Genomic DNA, 22,197 nt, shown 5'->3' on the forward strand with positions numbered 1-22,197 from the left:
ACATTCTCTTTTTTTAAAACAGTGGCGTGACATTTGCTGTCTTCCAATCTGCCAGGTCCTGCATGGAGTCCAGAGAATTTTGGTAAATTATCACAAGTGCCTCTGCTATAATTTCTGCCATTTCTTGCAGTACCCTGGGATGCATCCCATCAGGACTAGGGGACTTGTCTACCTTTTAGGCCCATTAGTTTGCTCATTATTACCTTTTTAGTGACAGCAATTGTATCAAGGTCTTCACCTCCCATTGCATCCGTAACCTCTCTCTTTGGCATGTTAGACATGTTCTCCAACGTGAAAATCGACACAAAATAATCATTCAAGGCCTCTGCCATTTCCACATTACCCAATATTAATTCCCCCTTCTCATCTTTCATGGCACCTATGTTCAGTTTAGCTACAATTTTCTGCTTTATATAACTATGAAAACTTTTACTGTCCGTTTTTATATTTTATGCTAGTTTACTTTCATAATCTATCTTGCCTTTCCTTATTGCTTGCTTAATGGTTCTTTGTTGCTTATTAAAGTTTTCCCAGTCTTCCAGTTTCCCAATACTCTTGGTGACTTTGTATGCATGAGCTTTTAGCTTGGTGCCTTCTTTCATTACCTTGGTTATCCAAGACTGGCTCTCCCCACCTTTGCTGTCCTTGCTTTAAACTGGAATATACTTTTGTTGAGCACTGTGAAAAATCGCTTTGAAAGACTTCCACTGTTCCTCAACTGTCCCACCATTTACTCTGTGTTTCCAGTCTATGCTAGCCAACTCCTCCCTCATCCCATTGTAGTCTCACTTGTTTAGGCATAATATACTGGTTTTAGATCAAACTATTGCACCCTCCATTTGTATGAGAAATTCAATCATACTATGATCACTCTTTCCAAGAGGATCCCTAATTATAAGATGGTTAATTTTACCCGTCTCATTGCACAGGACCAGATCTAAGATAGCATTTTCCCTTGTAGGTTCACTAACATGCAGGTCAAGAAAGCTATCACGGATGCATTCTATGAAGTCCTCCTCAAGACACCCTTGACCAACTTGATTCACCCAATCTATGTGGAAGTTCAAGTCCCCTATGACAACTGCTGTTCCATTGTTACGTGCATCAAATATTTCTTGGTTGAAAGCCTGTGCCACTGTAATGTTATTATTTGGTGGCTTATAGACAACTCCCACCAGTGATTTTTTTCCCTTTACTGTTCATAATCTCTACCCAGATGGACTCAACATTCTTCTCCTTTTTTCTTATATCGTCTCTTGCTATTGCTCTCATCTCATCCTTAATCAAGAGTGCTACCCATCTCCCTTACCTTCCTGCCTATCCTTCCCTATTACCTGATACCCTTGGATATTTAATTCCCACCCATCTCCACCCTGCAACTACGTTTCTGTAATGGCCACTAAATCATACCCCTTTCTACTGATTTGTGCCACAAGGTTACTACTTGTTTCAAATACTACAGACATTCAGATAAAGTGCACTTACACTCATTGTCCCTTTAGAATCTGGTAACTTTTGTGTCCTTTGCATTTGACTTTTCTGTACTCCATTCTTACTTTTCTCTTTTTTTAACTTTTGCTCTGGTCTCTGCTTTGCTTCCCTCTGCATGGATCCCATCCCCCTGCAACCCTCCCCAACAGCACGAGCAAACAATCCCCCTAGGATATTGATCCCAGTCCTGCCCAGGTGTAGACCAGCCAGTTTGTACTGGTCCCACCTCCCCCAGAACCGGTTCCAATGTCCCAGGAATCTGAAACCCTCCTTTCTGCACCACTACTCAAGCCACATATTCATCCTTACTATGCCGCTATTCCTATGGTAGTGATCCGAAGATTACTGCCTTTGAGGTCCTACTTTTTAATCTATCTCCTAGCTCCCTAAATTCGGCTTGTAGGACCTCATCCCGCTGTTTTCCTATATTGTCAGTACCTACGTGCATCACGGCAACTAGCTGTTCACCCTCCCCTTCCAGAATGCCCTGTAGTTGCTCTGAGACATCCCTGACCCTTGCACCTGGGAGACAACACACCAACCGGGAGTCCCATTTGCAGCCACAGAAGCTCCTGTCTATTTCCCTTACCATGGAATCCCCTACCACTATAGCTCTGCCATTTTTTCCTGCCCTCCTGTGCAGCAGAGCCACTCACCGTGCCATGATCCTGGCTACTGCTGCCTGTCCCTGATGAGCCATCTCCCTCAACAGTATCCAAAGCGGTATATCTGTGTGGGAGGGAGATGTCTGTAGGGGACTCCTGCTCTGCCTGTTGTTCACTCATTCCCTATCTTTCCCTAGGCCTTTAAACTGCGGTGTGATCAACTCAGTAAAAGTGTTATCCACAACATTCTCAGCATTGCAGCTGCTCCAAAGTGAATCCACGTGCAGCTCCAGTGCTGTCATGTGGTCTGTCAGGAGCTGTAGCAGGACACACTTCCTGCACACAGTCATCGGGGACACTGGCAGCCTCCCTGAGTTTCCACATTGCGCAGGAGGAGCATGACATGGGTCTGAGCTCACCTGCCATAACTAAAAAGCTTTGAGGGAAAATAAAGAGACAATAAATGAATAAGAACCTATCCTCGCCTTGCCTTAGTGTTTCTCACCCTCCTCACTGAAGCCTGGTGTTCATAGGTTGATATTCATTCTCAAAATGGCTGCTCAAAGTGAAACACCCCACACTTGCCTAGATTAAACTCCATTTGCCATTTCTCTGCCCATATCTGTAGGTGATGCATATTTTGCTATATCCTTTGACAACCTTCACTGTCCAGAACTCCTCCAATCTTTGTTGTCTGCAACAATGTGATGTCTCGACCCAACCATTGCCTGAAATATAATCATACGAAAAAAACATGCCATTGATTTGTATGAGGATGGAGTAAGAAAAATTGTCAATAATGGAGGACAATACTGAGCAAATCATCCAAGCCTGGATGAAATTCTGGGGTGGCCTGGCATGGTACAGCCCAACCCTACCCAATCTAAATATGAATGTTTTATTAGATTTATACATCCAGTCCAAATCCAACACGTATATTGGGGTCACGTCAGGCTCAGATCAGTTAGCCAGGTTCTATCTCGGGGTAGTAAATAGCCGATGCTATTACAAATTTATCACTCAAGCTTGGAAGATAATACAAGTCTTTAACACAATGGAAAATGCACAACGATGCTCTAATAAGATGACCATTTTATGACTTCCTGCATATTTGAGGATATTCAGCAGACCATCTGCGATTAAATCCTCATTCTATTTAGCATTATGCTGCATTCACTCGTATTTCATGGTCCATTAGAATTTGAATTGTTCAAGGATCACCTGTTCTGTTTAGTTCAAACTATTTGGAAATTATGCTGTCAGAGCTTTGTTCCTCATTTAGATCTTTAATATTTATTACATTTGTGTCCCAGATAAGTACAGAGTATGTACGCAGGAACAAAATAAAACAACATACTTTCTCTGAATGGCCATGAAATAGCCAAGGACGAAATTTGATCCTTATCATCTGCAGCCCATGACTGTCTAGTCTGGAAACTGAGGATGGGCTGTAGACAGGCATGCCAGTAATTCCCAATCCTTTTCAGCAAATTTTTAAAAGTGGGTTGGATGAAATCTATTGAGACCCTTTTAGCTTGATGGCTCGTGTGAGTTACTGTGTCATGATGGAAAAACACGATGCTGGAGGAATTCAGCAGGCCAGGCAGCATCTGTGGAGAAAAGCAGGCGGTCAACGTTTCAGGTCAGGACCCTCCTTCAGGACTGAAGATAAGAGAAAGGGAAGCCCAATATATAGGAGGGAAAAGCAGCAGTGAGAGGTGGACAAAAGAGGGGAGGCGGGGTGGGCGCAAGGTTGTGAGGGGTAGATGCAGGTAAGAGACAGTGATAGGCAGGTGCGGGGGAGGAGGGGAGAGCAGATCCACTGGGGGATGAGTCAAGGTAAGGAGGAAAATAAAGGGAGGGGTAGGGGAAAGAGAACTAAAGAAGAGGCATAGTTGGGGGGGGGTGTGGGGATAACTTAAAGTGGGAGAATTCAATGTTCATGCCGTTAGGCTGCAAGGTTCCAAGACGGAAAATGAGGTGCTGTTTGCGCTTGGAATTCTCCTGGCAGTGGAAGAAGCAGAAGGCTGACATGTCAGTGATGGGGGGGGAGTTGGCATGACTGGCAACGCGGCGATGCAGATTGCGGTAACAGACGGAGCGCAGGTGTTCTGCGAAACAGTCACCTAGTCGTGGTCACCTAAACGAACACTTGCAGTCTAACGGCATGAACATTGAATTCTCCCACTTTTTAAGTAATCCCCACACCCCTCAATTATGCCTCTGATTTTGTCCCTTTCCCAGCTTATTTCTTTTTTCTACCCTTGCCTTTTCCTTTCCTTACCTCTGACCCATCCCTGCACCTGCCTATCACTATCTCTTACCTGCATCTACCTATCACCACCCTGTGCCCAACCTGTCTCCCCTCTTTTGTCCACCTGTCATGCTCTGCTTTTCCCTCCTATATATGGGGCTTCCCCATTACCTATCTTCAGTTCTGACCTGAAACGTTGACTGCCTGCTTTTCTCCACGGATGCTGCCTGGCCTGCTGAGTTCCTCCAGCATCATCGTGTTTTTTCCATCTAGATTCCAGCATCTGCAGTCCTTTGTTTCTCTAGTTACTATGCCATACTCGTCTGTACCGGTAAGGAAGGTTTTGCCGAGTTGGTTGACTCAGTTGGAGGGATGTACCTCTCAACAGCTGCATCATGCTCTCAGCTGCTTACAGGTTCCTGCCCTATTGTACAATGGACGCCTGGAAGAAGACAAAAAGCAAGATCAGAATTGGCTCATAGCGTAGCCAGCTTGACACTCTGTTTACACATGAGAAACGGCTAACATCAACTCATCTAGAATAGTATGGCCATGTGAATTGACATTGTTGAGAGTAGGGGAACTGGCAGGCAGCATATCACTTATTGGAATAGTTTATAGAAAATTTGTAGTCTTACTTTTCCCGCAGCCTGATTCTTCTCAACAATTTCCCTGCCACCTTTGTTTTTGGAATTTTCAGTTAAATTTCAGATACAAGGCTTTTTCTGATTGTGACCTTGCGCCTTGAAGGGATTAGCTCCAGCAATACGTGATTTTTGCATTCATTACAATCCCCTGTAGTGGTGTTGCAGAGAAATGAGTGAAATCATCAGTATGCAAGGAGAGCTACCTCTGCCTCTGATTTAGATGCAACTTTTTTCTGACTGAACAGTGTAGTAAAGACCACAAGTACAAATTGAAGTCTGTAAGGAGCATATTGATGGATTGGAACATTATTCTTGATGTCACTGGAACATTTTTAGTTAACTGAGTTCACTGGGATTATCATTTTTACCAAAAAATTGATTTTCAATAATACAAATAATGCAAAATAAAATAGCGAAATGGCTACCTCCTGCAAAAAGTCAAATAATTAGAAATGTGACCTTAAATTCAGTGATATTATATCCCTTCATTGAGTTTACCAACATTTTCTTAAAGATATATATTGACAACATTGGACTGAATGTGGCAGTCATGTTCTTTCTCCTGGTTTACAATTTGAAATGCTTCCAAAGAGCAGAGAACACACCAGATTATTAAATTTCACCATTTCTGGTGGTTAGAACAGCTGCTGTCAGACTGTGTAATTTTTATTAGTGCTTTTCTTGTACACTGTCAATTGTGACTTTGCGTGTATGTGTCCAGTTTTGCCATTCAATGCCATGGCTTGTATTAGCTCATACATCATTCCAACTGGATGAGTGTTTTCTGTTTTGGTAAATATGCTTTGTGGAAACTCATATCAAAAAGAGCCTGAAGACAGCGAGAACAGATCCCTCCAAATCAACCCCCTTTCCTCCACTTTTTCCACAACAACAAATTGTTTTCAGAACTGAGATTTGGGAAGGGCTCTTTCAAATTTATGACCCTGCTGGGGAGATCTCAAAAAAGATCTGTTTTAGAGGTGTATTTAAGATTAATAAAATAAGATTGCAGTTTTTATTAATCATGATGCACTATTTTTTATTTTTAGATCATGAGTCGGTTCAGTGGTGCTATGACAACTTTATTAACTACAGATCCTTGATGTCTGCTGACAATGTACGTCAACAGCTATCACGAATCATGGACAGATTCAACCTGCCTCGGAGGAGTACAGAATTCACGAGTCGGGATTATTATATAAACATTAGAAAGGCGCTGGTTTCTGGCTACTTTATGCAGGTATGGTAAAAATTGTTGCTGATTCTCATGTTTGTGAAATGGACAATTAATTCACAGTCATTCATTTTAAATCTGTATAAGTTGGAGCAATGAGCTACCTCTGCCAATTGTGTTTGCAATGTGATTGTTCTTGTTGCCGGTTTTTAGAGAACACTTTCAAAAGAGGTTGGGAAGAAAGGCAGGAATGAGACCTTGGCAAAGGAGCTGGAGGTGAAGTGTGACAGAAGATCAGTCAGAAGTAAAATAGATCAGAATGATCTGGAATAAAATTGAAAGTGGAAAAGGAGAATGTGGTAGAAGTGAACTGTGCAAGCAAATGCAAAAGGAGCATGAGTGAACCATATAGCTCCTGCACCCTGCTTAGATGTTTGCTCAGGATTTGGCTGATCATGGCAGATGCCTTCTGAAATTCCACGGTTCTTTTGGAGTCAAAGTTCTGTTGGTTTGCCTCGTGTACTCAACAACTGAGCATCCACAGCCTTCTGAGGTTGAGACTTCCAAAGGTCCCTATCTCTCAAGTGAAGAAGTTTCTTGATTCTAGTCCCAAATGCCTGAATCAAGTAGTAATTGGAGTTGGGGAGAGGGAGCAATAGGCTTGTCAACAGCTCGGGTCTAAAGGTAGAAAAATGTGTCATCATTATTTGGTATTTGTTTGTATTGCTGATGGGTGAAAACAAGTTTATTATCAGCTGTGGCTGCCTGCTTGTGCCTACTTTATTGGACAGCTGAACTCTCCTTTGGAGCTCCTTCTCTTTAAAACACTCATTCTGACAGGGCTCGACAAGCTTGATACAGGGTGGTTATTTCTCCTGGCTTTGGGGGTCTTGAACCAGGATGCAAGGTAAGGGATTTAAGGACTGATCTCTCTTCACTGAGTTGTGAACCTGTGGAACTCTCTTCCATAGAAGGTTGTGGAGGACAAGCTACTGAATGTGCTAAAGAAGTGGAGAGATTTCCAGACACAGAAGGCATTAAGAAAAATGGGGGAGAGCAGGAATATAGTATTGAGAGAGAGGATTAGCCATGGTTGTAGTAAATGGTAGGGCAGGCTTGAAGGGCCTGTCCTGCTTCTGTTTTTCTGTTTGTGTTTTGTAATAGCAGGAATGGTGGTACAAAAAAAAACTGGGCAGGACAAAAACTTCAAGTGCTCTGATGGGAGCACGAAAATGAAAGAAAAGGTGAGAAATATATTTTTGTGGTCAATTTGAGTCCTTTACTTAGATATTGGACAGTAACAGGAATATGTTATACTCTCCAATAAACTTGTTCCACAACTCAGTGAGATTATGGTTGATATGTACCTTCACATCCATTGACTGGGTATGTTTTGCACTCTGACAAGTCAGACCTGTGTTTTAATGATTTCAACAACATTCCGTTTTATTTCTAAAGGGAAAAAAATAATTTATTAGCCGTGTTCTACTTTGATGTTCATCGATTCTAAATTCATCTACCAGCTGAGAGCTTTGAATGGGCATATAAATTGAAATTGTGAGCAAGCTTGTATTTCAGTAACAGAAAACAGATTAGGAGTTTCGATAATCCAAGTTGGCAGTGAAATTTAAACTGTTTATGCAGCTGTGAGAATCCATTAGATTGGTCTGCAGTCTGAAAATGTTTCCAGCCTTTTATTCACACAGGCTTTTCCTTTTTTTCCTCCATTGTCAGTCTTTATGATTGTGTTTTATAAATGATCCTTGTATCATGATAGCAAGGGGATGATTCCTAAAATAATGCAGTTTTGTTTGCACTACTGAAAAACATTTATCTATTTAACCAGAGTATTATATGCTGTAAAGTTGTAACCCTACAGTGACCATTGCAGAAAGAAGGATGTGGTAACTTCAGTCCATGGTCTAGTTAAAAATTCTAATTTTGTTTATCATTATTGATCTTTGGTTAGACTGAAAGCTTGCTGTTTCTGTACATGAGGTGATTTTAAAAACACTCCTTTGAGCTTTTTAAATCATTTGAGAGAATTATATTATTCAGTTTTGTCTCCAGGATTTGTATCAAGGTTCCACTGAATAATTCTATAAGCAAAAGACTGCAGTTGCTGAAAATATGAAATAAAGGAAGGTACTGGAAATACTCGGGTCACACAGCACTTGAGCAAGAAACAGTTAATGGTCAATAAAATGCTGTTTCCAGCACTTTGTTTTTTTTTAATAACTGTGCACCTTGTTTTAATTGCATTATAAAGAGTGCTGTGTTTTTATGTCGTGTGGCATTCTATGTAGTAAGTCAGAAAATACACTGCTGACCTGTCCCATTGTGTTGGGTGTTTCTCAGCTTCTCCTTTTCTGCTTTCTTTCTTTACTTGAATTTCCATACTTTTTGTTTTTTTTCCCTCTCTCTGTTCAAACAAGAATCAGCTATTACTACTCACCCAAAAGTAAAGAAGTTTTTTATCTTTCTAGCCTTGTTTCTGTGCATTGGTGTTTGGAAATGACAATTTTCCTCACTGGTGTGTGATCCCATAAGCATTGACATCTGACAGGATGATGTAGAGTGTGGTTTGATAATGTTTGTGTCCCATACACCAAATTCAATCTACAAAATGTAAAACTTTTTCCCAATTAATGCTAATTGGGGGGAAAACGTTTTGAGATGTGTGATACTGACAGTGATGATTGGATGATTTTATCATGAGTTCTGTCTGGGATCAACATCCCATTAGTATAAATGTAGTCATTCCTACTGAGCATTGGTGCTAATTTTTTTGGGGTAGGGAGGAAGCATTCTTGGTGTTTATACCTTAATGTGTTTTAATAAGTTTTACTGTCTTTTGCAACAGCTGTACTTACTCTTTTCCTTGGTTATGTATAATTTGTGATTAGAAAATAAAAAACATCCTTGGTGTAGGCAGGATTAGCTTGAGCAATGTTGTAAATGTTAATGGTATTGCTTATCATTTTCAGAAGCACAACAGGTATAAATAGTCTTTGTTCTGTAGGTTTCAGAAAGCTGCTTTAATGCCATTTCGAAAAAATAATTTGTTTGGAATCTATGCATGGAGGTGAAGTGGGTTATCAGTTATTAATAAAGTTTATGTGATAATATTATGGCACTCTAAATACCTACTGAGTGTGCAGATTAAAAGTGGACAGATATAATCAGGTAGCCATTGTCTGTGAAGATAAAAAATGCTTTTTCTCAAAAGAATTATTTGACCTTCAACATATAAATGGAAACTGGTTTGAATAGGGTAATTGTGTTATTAAAGGTCCTGCTCATACGTAAGTCATTTTGTGCGTGTTGAAAAACACAAGGCCTGTGATCGAATGAGCGATGGAAACAAATTGATCAGTCTGTGACATCACATCTTAAAAACCTGCCATCAAAATCAAAAAGCCTTGAAATAGATTTAGACTATTATATAATGATATGAGTCATGCTCTTCAGAGGAATGGTAGATATTGATATTTTAATGGGATGCTGGCGCTTTGCAATGAACTAATACGTTCATGTGGTCTTTCTGAAACTCATGGCAGATGTGTAGAAGTTATTATGAATGCTTTTTTTTTGAACCATTAGAGCAAATATAAAGTTGCTGTTTATATTTAGTGCCAAATGAGTACTTCAAACTTCAGTAAATTATTATTTCTAATATCACAAGGTTTTCTTAAATACCTGTACTCATCTATATAAAGTGATGAGATTTAACTAAGGTCAACTCATACTTAACCCAATTGAAGGCAATGAGAAGGATATCAAATACATCAGGACAGTGGATGCCAGATGGTCTTCACATTGCATATTTCAATGATGCAAAATGTTGATTAGCATGACTCATTAATACTTATTTGCTCCAATAAAGTTTTCTTTGTGTCAAAGATAAATCCCCTGTAAATAGCATTAACATGATGCAGTGACGCATGCGTTGCTATGAATGTGATTATGAATCCTAATATGGGTTACTTCCATTTCAAGCACTAAATTTTGCTCTTTGACATTTTAATCTTTACTTTCGTTCTCGGCTTTGGAAATATTAGTGCTTATTTCCAGATCATGTTGAGATATTTTAATCTAGTCTATTTTTAAAAGAATGTTGGCACATACTTCAGGCAGAAGTGTAATGGGGGAGATGTTCACTTCTTGTACAGGTGAAGGAAAATTGGATAACACCAAGGAAACTGAATACCATGAAAGCATTGTGGATGCTAGACTTTCCTGTCTGATTGCAGCTTTTTTTGACATCCTAAAATAAGAAAATACTCCAAGCAATGATTGTTCCTTTCCTCTTTCCACCCCTGTCTACCTCACCCTAAACTTCTATTGCAATGTATTGCAATTACTTATTGGGTACTTTTTTTTCTACCACTTCCTTTTAGGTGGCTCACTTAGAACGCACAGGCCATTATTTGACGGTGAAAGATAACCAGGTTGTGCAGCTTCATCCTTCTACTGTCCTGGACCATAAACCTGAGTGGGTGCTCTACAATGAATTTGTACTCACCACTAAAAACTACATCCGGACCTGTACAGATATCAAACCTGAATGGTAATGTACTGAGATAAGGGTTTTGAACAGTTTCTCTGTTTGCCATAAGTTGTGCATAATATCAATAGTTAAATTCTAATTTTGGAGATACAATCTGAAATTTCAGATTGGACTCATAAGAATGAATTAAAGTTCACAGCAGATGAGCACTGTTAATGCAATTACAGTTACTTAGCTTCTAACACATTTTCTTATTATGATTATTTTTGGTCTCAGTCTTTCAGTTTTGTAATTTTATCAAGACATGGAAAAAGCCTATAGCAAAAGATAGGGTTAAAATGGTCTCAATCAACACATTGATGCACAGTTGCTGCAAAATTTTTACACCTACATTTGAGTTGGTGGAAAAGGAATGTAGCTGTTGTTGGATAAGATTGATACAGCTGAAGCACAGCGCACGGCTTGGAGAGCATTGATTACTGTTGCCTTGAAATGGTCATTAAAACTATCCACTTCTGATACTTAGCCACAATCAAATACCTATAATCAGGCTGTAGACATCATGATAAGTCGCATTTAAATGATTTAGACCAAGTAATTTAATAGCATCTGTACATTCAATTTATATGGAGCTGTAATGGTGGCCTAGTATTGACTTTGATAATCTGCCTGAACATAATGAGATTACAGAGCCCAGAAAATGTAAGTTATATATAGTGGGCTTCATTTTTTCCCCCTGCATATATTGACTGTTCTACAGCCTGCCTTAGTAGGAAACACTATGCATTTATAAATAAAATTCATATTATCAGCCTCTTTAGAAGTGCAATGCAGAAGTCTTGACTCTGGGCTTTGAGTGCTTTGCATTACGAACCTAATAATTTCCCAACAAAACCTTCATGTAGAGAATAATATTTAGTCAGCGGTAATATCCAGTCTTTAGTTTTATGAGCATGAAAACTATGTTCTGATCCCTGAATATACTGTAGGTTAATTACCTTGGCCTTTTTACACTTGAAGTAGAAATTACTCAGGCCAAGCAGTCAATCAGAAAGGGCAGGTGGACAGGGTGAATTCAAGTGTATGTAATAGTAAGATGGGAGAAAAGGATATTGTGGGAAGCTAAGAAAGAAATTGCAGGGGGTGTGGTAGAGATAATTGCATCACCTTTAGTCATGGGTGAGGTACCAGAAGACTGGAGGATGGCTATATTGTGCCTTTATTTAAGAAAGGCTGCAAGGATAAGCCAGGGAACTAGAGGCTGGTGAGCCTAATATCAGTGGTGGGAAAGTTACTGGAGGGGATTCTGAGGTACGGGATCTACCAGCATCTGGGAAGGCAAGGAATGATGAGGGATATTTTGCATGGCTTTGTCCCTGGGAAATCGTGTCTCAGGAATTTGATAGTGTTTTTTTTTGAAGAGTTGACTGAGGGATTGATCCATGTGGACTTTAGCAAGGCCTTTGATAACGTCCTGCATGGGAGGTTGATTCGGAAGGTTAGAACGCATGGGATCCAGGTGAGCTAGCCAATTGGATACAAAATTGGCTTAGTGGAAGTGGAGTGTTGTTATTCATATTGGAAGCTTGTGACCAGTGGTGTACCACATGGATCGGTGCTGGGTCCATTGTTGTTTGTCATCCAAATCAGTAATATAGATAGTGATAATATGGTTAGTAAGTTTGCAGATGACACCAAAATAGCTGGTGCAGTGAACAGTGAGGAAGGTTATCTAAGATTACCACAGGATCTAGATGAATGGGAGATATGGGCCAAGGAATGGCAGATGGAATTTTACTCTTGAGAGGTGTTGTTCTTTGGTAAGTTAAACCAGGACAGGACTTGCACAGTAAATGGTAGGGCCCTGGAGAGGGTTGTTGAACAGAAAGGCCCAAGGGTACAGGTACATAGTTTCCTAAAAGTGGCGACACGGGTAGACAGGGTGGTGAAGAAGGCATTTGGCACACTTGCCTTCAGTCAGGACACTGAGTACAGGAATTGGGATGCCATGTTGCAACTGGCCACACTTTCATTATCATGTGCAGTTCTGGTCACCCAGCTATAGGAAGGATGTCATTAAGCTGGAATGGGTGCATAAAAGATTCACAGAGATGTTACTGGGACTGGAGGACTTGAGAGTTTGCTGAAAGCGGTGTCTTGGGTAGATAAGGGTGGTGAAGAAGGCGTCTGGCACACTGGCCTGAGTATACCAGTGGGAAGTTATGTTGCAGTTATACAAGATGTTGGTGAGGCCTCATTTGAAGTGTTGCGTACAGTTTTGGTCACCCTGTTATAGGAAGGATGTTATTAAAGTAGAAAGTGCAGAAAAGACTTAAGGATGTTGCCTGGACTTGGGGGCTGAGTTACAAGGAGACGTTGCATAGACTAGGACTTTATTCCCTGGAACATAGGAGATTGAGGGGTTACCTGACAGAGGTATATAAGTTCATGAGGGGCATAGACAGGGTAAAAGCACATTGTTTTTTCCTCCAAGGAAGAGGTGCTGAAAAAAAGAGGGCATCGGTTTAAGATCAGAGGCAAGAGATTTAAAGGGGAAATGGGGGGGGGGGGGGGCAGCAGCTTCATGCAAAGGGTGGTGTGTATTTGGAATGAGCTGCCAGAAATAGTGATCAAGGTGGGCACATTAGCAATGTTTGAAAGCCATCTGGATAAGTAGATGGATAGGAGAGGTTTAGAGGGCTATGGGACTAGCTTGCCGGGGTGGGGGGGTGGAGAGGAGCAGGGGGTGATAGTCGGCATGGATGAGTTAAGTCAAAGGGCCTGTTTCCATGCTCTATGACTCTGAGAGACTGGATAGGCTGGGACACGTTTCCCTGGAGCATAGGAGGCTGAGGGATGATTTCATAGAGGTATATAAAATCACGAGGGGCATAGATGAGGTGAATAGTCAGTCTTTTTCCCAGGGTGGGGGAGTCCAAAACTAGATTTAAGGTGAGAGGGAAAAGATATAAAAAGGACCTGAGTGTCAGCCTTTTCACAGAGGATGGTGGGTATATGGAACAAGCTGCCAAAGGAAGCTGTAGAGGAAGGTACAGTTACAATGTTTAAAGGACATTTGGTACATGGATTGAAAATGTTTACAGGGATATGGGACTTGCTTGTGTAGACATCTTGTTTGGTATGGACAAGATGGGCCGTAGGTCCTGTTTCCATGCTGTATACCTCCTGAGTCCAAGAATAAGAACAATGCAAGTAAAACCTCTGAACAGAAGTTTAAAAGAAATAAGATATTTGTCAGAAGTAATATAAAGCTGTGTTTACTCGTCATATAGAGAGAGGATAGGGTTATGAAAGTGACACATGACATGTTTGCCGTCATAAATTGGAGCATAGAATATAAGAGTTGGGATGCTATGTAGCAATTTTACAAAACACTGGTTAGACTGCACTTGGACTGTTGTGAGCAGCTCTGGTTGCCACATTTTAGGAAGGATGTGATTGCACTGGAGAGAGTGCAGAAGAGATGTACTTGGATGTTATCTGGATTGAAGGACTTTAGTTATGGGGAGAGATTGGGCTTTTATTTCCTGGTGCGAAGCAGGCTGAGGGATCACAAGTCTGCAGATGCTGTAACCTGGAGCAATACAGTAGATGCTGGAAGAACTCAGTGGGTCAGGCAGCATTTATGGAGAGACATAGGTAGGTAAATAGTCAAAATCTTTTTCCTGTGGTAGGTGTATCAAAAATGAAGGCATAGGTTTAAGGTGAGAGGTAGGAGTTTCAGGGGATCTAAGGGACAAGTTTTTTTTTAAACAGGGAGTGGTTGGTATTTGGAATGGTTGTCAGAGATGGTGGTGGTGGAATCGGGTACAGTCACTAGGTTTGAGAGGCATTCAAACACTTAACATAGGCAAGGCTTAGAAGGATACGGTCCTAATGTAAGCAAATGGGTTTTGTGTAGATGGGCAAAAAGATGGCACTGAGGTGGTGGGCCAAAGGGTCCATTTCTGTGCTGTACAACTCTCTGACTCTGATCATTCAAACTGAAGATAACCTGTCCAAACATGGACAAGGCATGGAGTCAATTTGTACAAGAATGCATGAAGCCTAAAAAAAATGAATTAAAACATATATTCGCTTTGAAGTATATGATGTAATGGCAATTTCACTGCCCTTAATTGTGACCTGGGTAGACCCTGGAATATTAAACTACAGTTGTCAGGTATTTGAAATAACATAGATATTGGAAGAGATGTAATAGCATTTGCCTGATTTTAAAAAAAAATGCAATTAAACTAGTATAAAGAGACTTTAGCAAAAGGGTGATCAGACAGCAACAGCAATGAACTAAGGAAGACCAAAGGATGCCTGGCTCTTGAGTGTTTATCCACAGACCTGACAATGCTGTGACTGCAGTGGGAAATCTATGCAGAGAAAGATCATTGAGGCATGTAACAGAAGCAATGTAGTTTAATTTTTGCATAGACTGCGAGAAGCAGAATATCTTGAGTACTGCCTTCAGTTTTGCTTGCTTCACCTCGTGGAGAATGTTATTCTCAGAAGCGGTGCAGTGTAGACTTGAATAAAACTAAGGCAATAATCAAGCAGAAGTCAGTACAGCATGGAAATGGGCCATTTAGCCCAACTCGTCCATGTCGACCACTGGGCACCCTGCCCAACTAATCCCATCTCCCATGCATTACGCTATGGGATTGTTTGCATGAACATTGAGGAGTGAACTAATTTTGGTGTTTAAAATGGGCAATGATAAAGCAGATGTATAAATTATCTCTCTGTGTAGCTGAATTCCAAACAAAGGAATATCAAAAGCTAAACTATTTAAGAGTGAAACAAGGAAGCAAATTTCTTCCCACATGAAGGGTAGTAGAAATCTGGAATTGTCTCCTAATTCTTCTCCTACCTATTTTCATGAATGAGGTTGATAGACCTTCATGATGGGAAAAAACATTAGGGAATGTGGAACAGAGGTTCGTAAATGGAGTGGACATACAAATCAGCCACGATTGGGCTGAATGGTTTAACATGCTTGAGGGCTTATATTTGGTGTACTTACTCCTGTGGTCCCATGTCTTTTTCTGTTGTTTGCAACAAAGTTGTATTTTTTTAAGTGGTATGTGAAGCATGCAACAGTGTGTTTAAAAACAAATCTTTCTGCATAGTTTCTTCATGTAATGCAAAAAAATAGATAATGTGCAAATGTGTGTTTTAGTGGGAGTTATCCTGGATTTCTCTTGGGTGAAGGAAGATTCGTCATTGGACTATTTCTTTCTGTGACTTTTCTGCAACTGAATTAAAAACACTATCAATTCCCTCACTTTATTTTATAGGTGAATTGTGGAGGGAGCAGACTACCTGCTTTCCAATCCTAGTTTTGATGAAAGCAATTATTGTTGAATACTCTTAACTCCTTTTCATACAGAATACATGATTAGACAGCTGTGTTGGTACTCATCTCAATGCCAATTCCTCCACTTCGGTAACTGAATAACCAAATAGTTGACTTCCTTTTTATAACTAATTTGCTTGGACTGTTATAACCATAATCTCCAAGCTTCATATTTTATCAGATTCTGCATACATATCCAGAGAATTTCACCCACTGTGCATCAATTGGCAAGAGAGAGGGAGGGAGGGAAGAGAGAATATTCTGAGTGTTTTAAGACTCCTTTCTTATCTACTGTGTAAGGAAAATCTAAAGGGGGAAGTAGTTGTTGGGTTTAGAATGGGGAATGAAACTGACCAGACGGAGGAACTTCTAGGCCATAATGATTACATCGGATTCAGAATGTTGACTGAGGGGAAAGATCTAAGTTTTCAGGTAATGAGAGACTGGCAGGCAGCTAATTCAGTTCATCTATTTAAAAATGGAAATGGAACTAGTCCAGACATATGTAGTTCAGATAGTTTGATGATAGTGGTAGGAAAGATAATAGAATCTTTTATTCAAAAATGTAATAAGAAAAGATATCTGGAAACCTGCTTTCAAAGGGGAAACCAATACTGTGGAATTCTTTGAACAAGTAACAATAGGCAGACTAGTTTTATGCAATAAATTAATATGTTTGGATTTTCATGAGGCTGACTCATGACTAAGTTTACAGTACACAGAATAAGACAGGTGGCAGATTTAATAGCATGCTGATTACAAACCAGGAAAAAAAAGTAATGATGAAGGTTAATGAGAGAGGTTTTTTTTTAAAAGATGCAAAACAAGCACTGGGGTTTATTTCCTTGGACTTGTTCCATCTCCATTTTTAAATACATGAATTGTATTAGCTCCCTGCCAGTTCTCTCATTACCTGCAAATTTAGATTATCGTTTTCAATCATCATTCTAAATCTTAAGTAATCATCGCTATTGCCTTGAAACTCCTCTGTTCCACTCCAGATTTCTAAATGTAGCAGCGATTTCTCTCATTAAATTTCTTACGAGGTAAGAAAAGTGTCCTATATGTACAAAAAAAACTGCCATTCCTATTTTCTTCCCTCTTGCCAATTTATCCAGGGCAGGTGAAATATCCCAAATAATTATTCTTAAATTCATTTATTTCATATTCAGAGATTAAGACATAGAATTGAAAAGTTGGTAAACCTTGATTAGACCATATTTCATTCTGTGCATTGTTCTGTGTCTATCAAAAAATAATATAGAAGCACTAGAGATGGTGCAAGAAAGATTAACAAGGATGATAACCAGAACTGAAAGGTTAAATTTATCAGAAAGATTGAACAGACAGAAGCTTGTCACTCTAGAAAAGGCTGCGTGCTAACCTGATAAGATGTCTTCAAGATAAAGATCGGTGAGAATAGACATCGAGGAAGTATTTTCAACTGTAGGGAATATCAAAACTAGACACTTGCTTACCCAGACCATTTGGGATGTGGAATGCAGGGCTTGAGATGAATAGTGTAGATGTATTTAAGGGGAAGTCCAAAGAGGGCAGAAGGAAGAGAATAATGTGCTGATTCCAAGAAGCTCTCCACCAGCATTGACCAGTGGGTTGAATGGCCTTATTTCTGTACCTGGACTCCATGCAAGAAACTTAGATGAGATATACCCATCATGATGCATTAATATCCCCATGATGAAAGTTCATGGGTTTGGGATTTTTTTTGATCAGTCATATTGAAGAAATTAATGCATGCACTTTTGGAATGGGAGGTTTTCTTTGATATACTTGGGCATGCAGGTATGGTTGGTAGCACACATTTAAAGAAAGTGAGGCAGTTTTTCTGATCCAGTAATCACTTTGCAATGTGTGGGCACCATTTTGATACTGATACTGGCAAAAGATTCTGGGGGTGGGGGTGTTGACGGTAGATTTCGAGATGTTTCGCTAGTGGGAGAGTCATGAACAAGGGGCCATAGCTGCAAAATAAAGGGCCGGTCATTTAATATTGAGGTGCATAGAAATTTCTTTGGGTAGTGAATCTCTGGCAGTTTCTGCCCCCAAAAGTATTGGAGGCCAGATCATCAGATACATTTAAGGTGGAGCTAGGTAAATATTTGAAAGATCAAGGAATTGAGGGTTATGAGGAACTTGCGCAGAAGAGGAGTTGAGGTCAGCATAGATCAGCCATGATTATATTGAATGGTGGGGCAGGCTTGAGGGCCTGGTGTCCTTCTGCTGCTCCTATTTTCTTGTGTTCTTGGCATACATTTTATATAGTGTTAGTAGAAAAACTGCATTCATATGAATTTAAGGCTTGTTTCTATAAAATATGCATTCTATTTTTCTCTGGTATTTTATGCCAGCAATTTTATTGCATTCATATTTTGATTTTTTTGATAGCCTGCTAAACATTCTGTTTTCCAGTAAATTTCCTGCTGTAAATATCAAGGAGGTGGATTGCATAATTTTGAAAATGTCTTCCATATTTCTGTCAAATGGCAGCATTTTTAGAAATCTGAGTTCAAGTTCTGGCTCTGGTCTTATTACTGTAATTTTTTTTCATGTGTGTAAGTAATCAAGAATAGTAACATGTACTTTCTGTTTAAATAGGTTGGTGAAGATAGCTCCTCAATATTATGAAATGGGCAACTTTCCTCAGTGCGAAGCCAAACGACAACTGGAACGTATTATTGGCAAACTTCAGTCAAAGGAGTATTCCCAATATTGAAGTTGTGCTGTCGTAGGAGGCTAGGCAAATGCAGATTTCATATTGAAGAAATATGGACTTCAGATTCTGCCCAAATATAACAAATTTAATTCGTCTATTAAAGAAAACCCATGAATGTTTTCTTTCAAATGGCTGGACAAGTCCTCACTTATTTTTTAAAAAAAAAATCCTCGTTTATGGCAGGTTGTGTAACACTCTGTTGAGCAACATAGTATGTTGCTGGTGTTATGTGGCTTTTTTTATTGTTATGTTGACTTTTGTCATAGACCCTGTTGGGTTTTGAAGGGTTGGGGTGGGCAAAGGTTTCAGAATAATGCTGTAACTGTTAATTTTTAAAGTTTCATCATTATTACAATATTGTCTGAATTTCTCATAGTGATTCAGAGTTGGCAAGTAAAGTATGTACTTCTCGACCACATACTGCATGATTCTGCCCATGTTGACATTCTTAATAGAAAGTTGTAGCGATTCAAAGAACATGGAAAACTTACATATGTAGGCACCTCTGAATTTTCCCAACACCAATTTTTGACTTAAATAAAGGTATAGTGACAAGTTAAATATTGTGTAAACAGTGTTTTATTGGAAGAAGTGATTTAAAGGAAATTTATTCTATTCTCTACATTTTTCAGGTAAATTGGCCTACTCTTGGGGGAGACAACTACAGATGATTTCCACACTAAGAATAAGAGTAGGACAATAAGTTTATGACTAATTTTAGGTTTCAACTCAGTTTACCTGCCTGATTCCCCCACAGTCCAATAGTCTATCTTGGTCTCAAATATGCACAGAATCCTAAACTTGGTGCAAAATCACAAGGATCCATATTTCCTTGTGGCAAAGGAGGCCACCATTTCGGCCATCGAGTCTATGCCAGCTCTATTATCCCCCACTCATTGTCCCTGTAACCTGTTCTCCCTATATTACCATAGTTTCTCCCCCCAACCCAGATTCTACCACTTGGCCACACACAGGTTACAGTGGCCAATAAACCTGTCCTGCATGTCTTTGAGATATGAGAGGAAACTCTCAAAGACAGGGTAACATGCAAACTCCATACAGTTGCCACTCGGTCAGGATTAAACTTGGGTCTACATGCTGTGCCGATTGTCTCTGGAAAGAAATTCCTCCTCCTACCAAAGGCTGGTCCTTGGCCATCGAACCCTGATATCCCCTCAGAATTATGTATGTTTCTCTGGTATTATCTCTCATTCTTTTCAAAAGCATGGAATGTGAGGCCAGTCTGCTTAATATTTCTTTGCAAGACAACTTCCCCATCCTATGAATTAGTTGAGTAAACCTTAGCCATGCTACCTCTAAGTTAAGTGTACTCTTCCTTAAATAAGGGTACCAAAATTGTACTCGATGTGGTCTTGCCAAAGCACTGTACACTTGTAAAAAGACCTCCCTATTTCAGGGGACTCAGTGGATGCAGTGTGTTTGTTTTCCCAAAAGACATTCAGTAAGGCCTTATACTTTTTCTCCCTTCTTCCTCTCTTGAATTGGTGTTTTTTTTAAACTGTTGAAACCTTTCCAGAATCTAGAAGATTTTGAAAGAGCTCAACAAATGTATCTGTTATCTCTGCTACCACCTCTTCTGGGATGCAGAAGGTTGGGTTCAGGGGACTTGGGAGTCTTTAGTTTCCCTAGTGCTTTTTCTCTAATTATGTTGATTATTGCAAGCTCCTCTTTTGTTCCCTGATTACTTACTGTTATCAATGTGTTTTCATGTCTTTTACTGTGAAATTCAGCACAAACTATCTGCTTAGCATCTTTGCCAATGTTCCTTATTCCTTATTATTCATTCTTCGGTCTTCCAAAGGGCCAATTTTTAACTTTGCAGCTCTTATTTATACACGTTTGCAACAATCCTCCCAATTTGATTTTATTTCAGGCTAGTTTAATTCTATTTTCAATTTTTGCTTGTTTCTTCTAAATAAAAATCTTCCAATTCTTGAGCCTACTTCTACTATTTGTATCTTTTATAAATCTTTCAATCTAGTACTATTCTTAACTATCTTAATAAGCTGCTAATGGATCACTTCCCAAATAGGATTTCTTAATGAAATTTATCATTAATTGGAATTGTGCAGTATTTGAAATATTTGCTCATGGATCTCCAGCCACCCCTTTCCTGTATCTAAATGTCTGTATTTGAATTTAAGATTTTAGTTTCAGACTTGTGTTTTGTCACTCAAACTGAATGTGAAATCCTATCATCATTTTTCTCCAAAGGATCTCTTACTTAAGAGATCACAGTTTAATCCTGCATGATTGTACATGACCAGATCTAAAATAGCCTGTTTCCCAGTTGGCTCGCCTCAATTTAGGAAAGTGTCTCAAGTGCATTTGATGAAGTTGTCTTTGGGACCACCTTTGTCAATTCAAAATGACCAGTCTAAATAAAAACAAAAGTTACTGGGGATTATTCTGTTTTCTTTCTTACAAGTCCCCAACAGTGTAGATATCTCTTGAGTAGATATATTTTATTTTTATTTCTTCACTTGCCTGAGCTGATCTTTTCTCACTATTGACCTTGCACCATTTATTATCTGAGCAACCCCATCCCAACACACACACACCCATTCTACTTACTTTTCAAAGGCATAACCTATCCTAGAATATTCAGCCTTGGTCATTTCACAAACGCAGTTCCGTAATGGTTGTTAGATGATACCCATGTGTCTTTTTGCATTTGGATAATCAATGTTTTTTGTCTTGTCGTCTTCTCTCTCCCCACCCCCAATCTCTCCAGATGCTGCCTTACCTGTTGAGTGTTTTCACACTTTTCAGTTTTTATTTCAGATTTGCAGCATCTGCAGTTTTCTTTGGTTTTCATTTATTGCAGACCCTTTTGGCAGATGTGGAAAAACTCAGTTTCACATTGGTCTCCAGAAACTCCCACATGTTGCACCTAAGACATATTATTTGCCCTCTGTCCGTACCTAGCTTTTGATGTTGTTAGCCAGCAGTGTTCGCCAGCAGTTCATCACCTCACGTTTTCATAATGTCACACTGCTATATCTTTTTCCCTCCCTGGATTTCCTTCGATTGCTGCCTCTTCTCCCAAGTGAGTGATAGCCTTGAGCTGGGGTATCTGCTCTTCCCATTTGTGCTGACTTCTCCCAGACTTATTCCCACCATCTTTGCTGCTTCAAGTAGAGATTCATTTTTTTGTATTGTGCATGTAACTTCTGTTTCCTCCTCTCTGCCGTATTACCCTTCCTTGTCCATCTTCCAGCTTATTTGCACTGGTACTTCAAGTAGTTTTATTTCCAAGTTAATATTATGGCAGTATGCTGATTATTTACTTCACTTTTACACTTTGTATAGAACTTGGGCTTTTAAGATGTTTGCTAATTATGGGACATGCAGTCAGTGGCCGTGGTTGGGTTCTCAAATATGAGGCTGGGG

At 39.7% G+C, this 22,197-nt stretch overlaps 1 protein-coding gene across 2 annotated transcripts in view; it reads left to right on the forward strand.

The window, feature by feature from the left end:
• dhx15 (DEAH (Asp-Glu-Ala-His) box helicase 15) overlaps positions 1-19,356 on the forward strand; it is a 112,063-nt gene extending 92,707 nt beyond the window's left edge. For both annotated transcript variants that reach the window (XM_052010343.1, XM_052010344.1), the window contains exons 12-14: positions 6,047-6,237; positions 10,572-10,741; positions 18,666-19,356. In XM_052010343.1, coding sequence (XP_051866303.1) covers positions 6,047-6,237; positions 10,572-10,741; positions 18,666-18,783 — 479 coding nt within the window. In that variant the 3' untranslated portion in view covers positions 18,784-19,356. The remainder of the gene's footprint in view (positions 1-6,046; positions 6,238-10,571; positions 10,742-18,665) is intronic.
• The last annotated feature ends 2,841 nt before the right edge of the window (positions 19,357-22,197 follow it).

Source organism: Pristis pectinata, chromosome 2 (assembly GCF_009764475.1).
Source record: "Pristis pectinata isolate sPriPec2 chromosome 2, sPriPec2.1.pri, whole genome shotgun sequence".
NCBI classification, from domain to species: Eukaryota; Metazoa; Chordata; class Chondrichthyes; order Rhinopristiformes; family Pristidae; genus Pristis; species Pristis pectinata.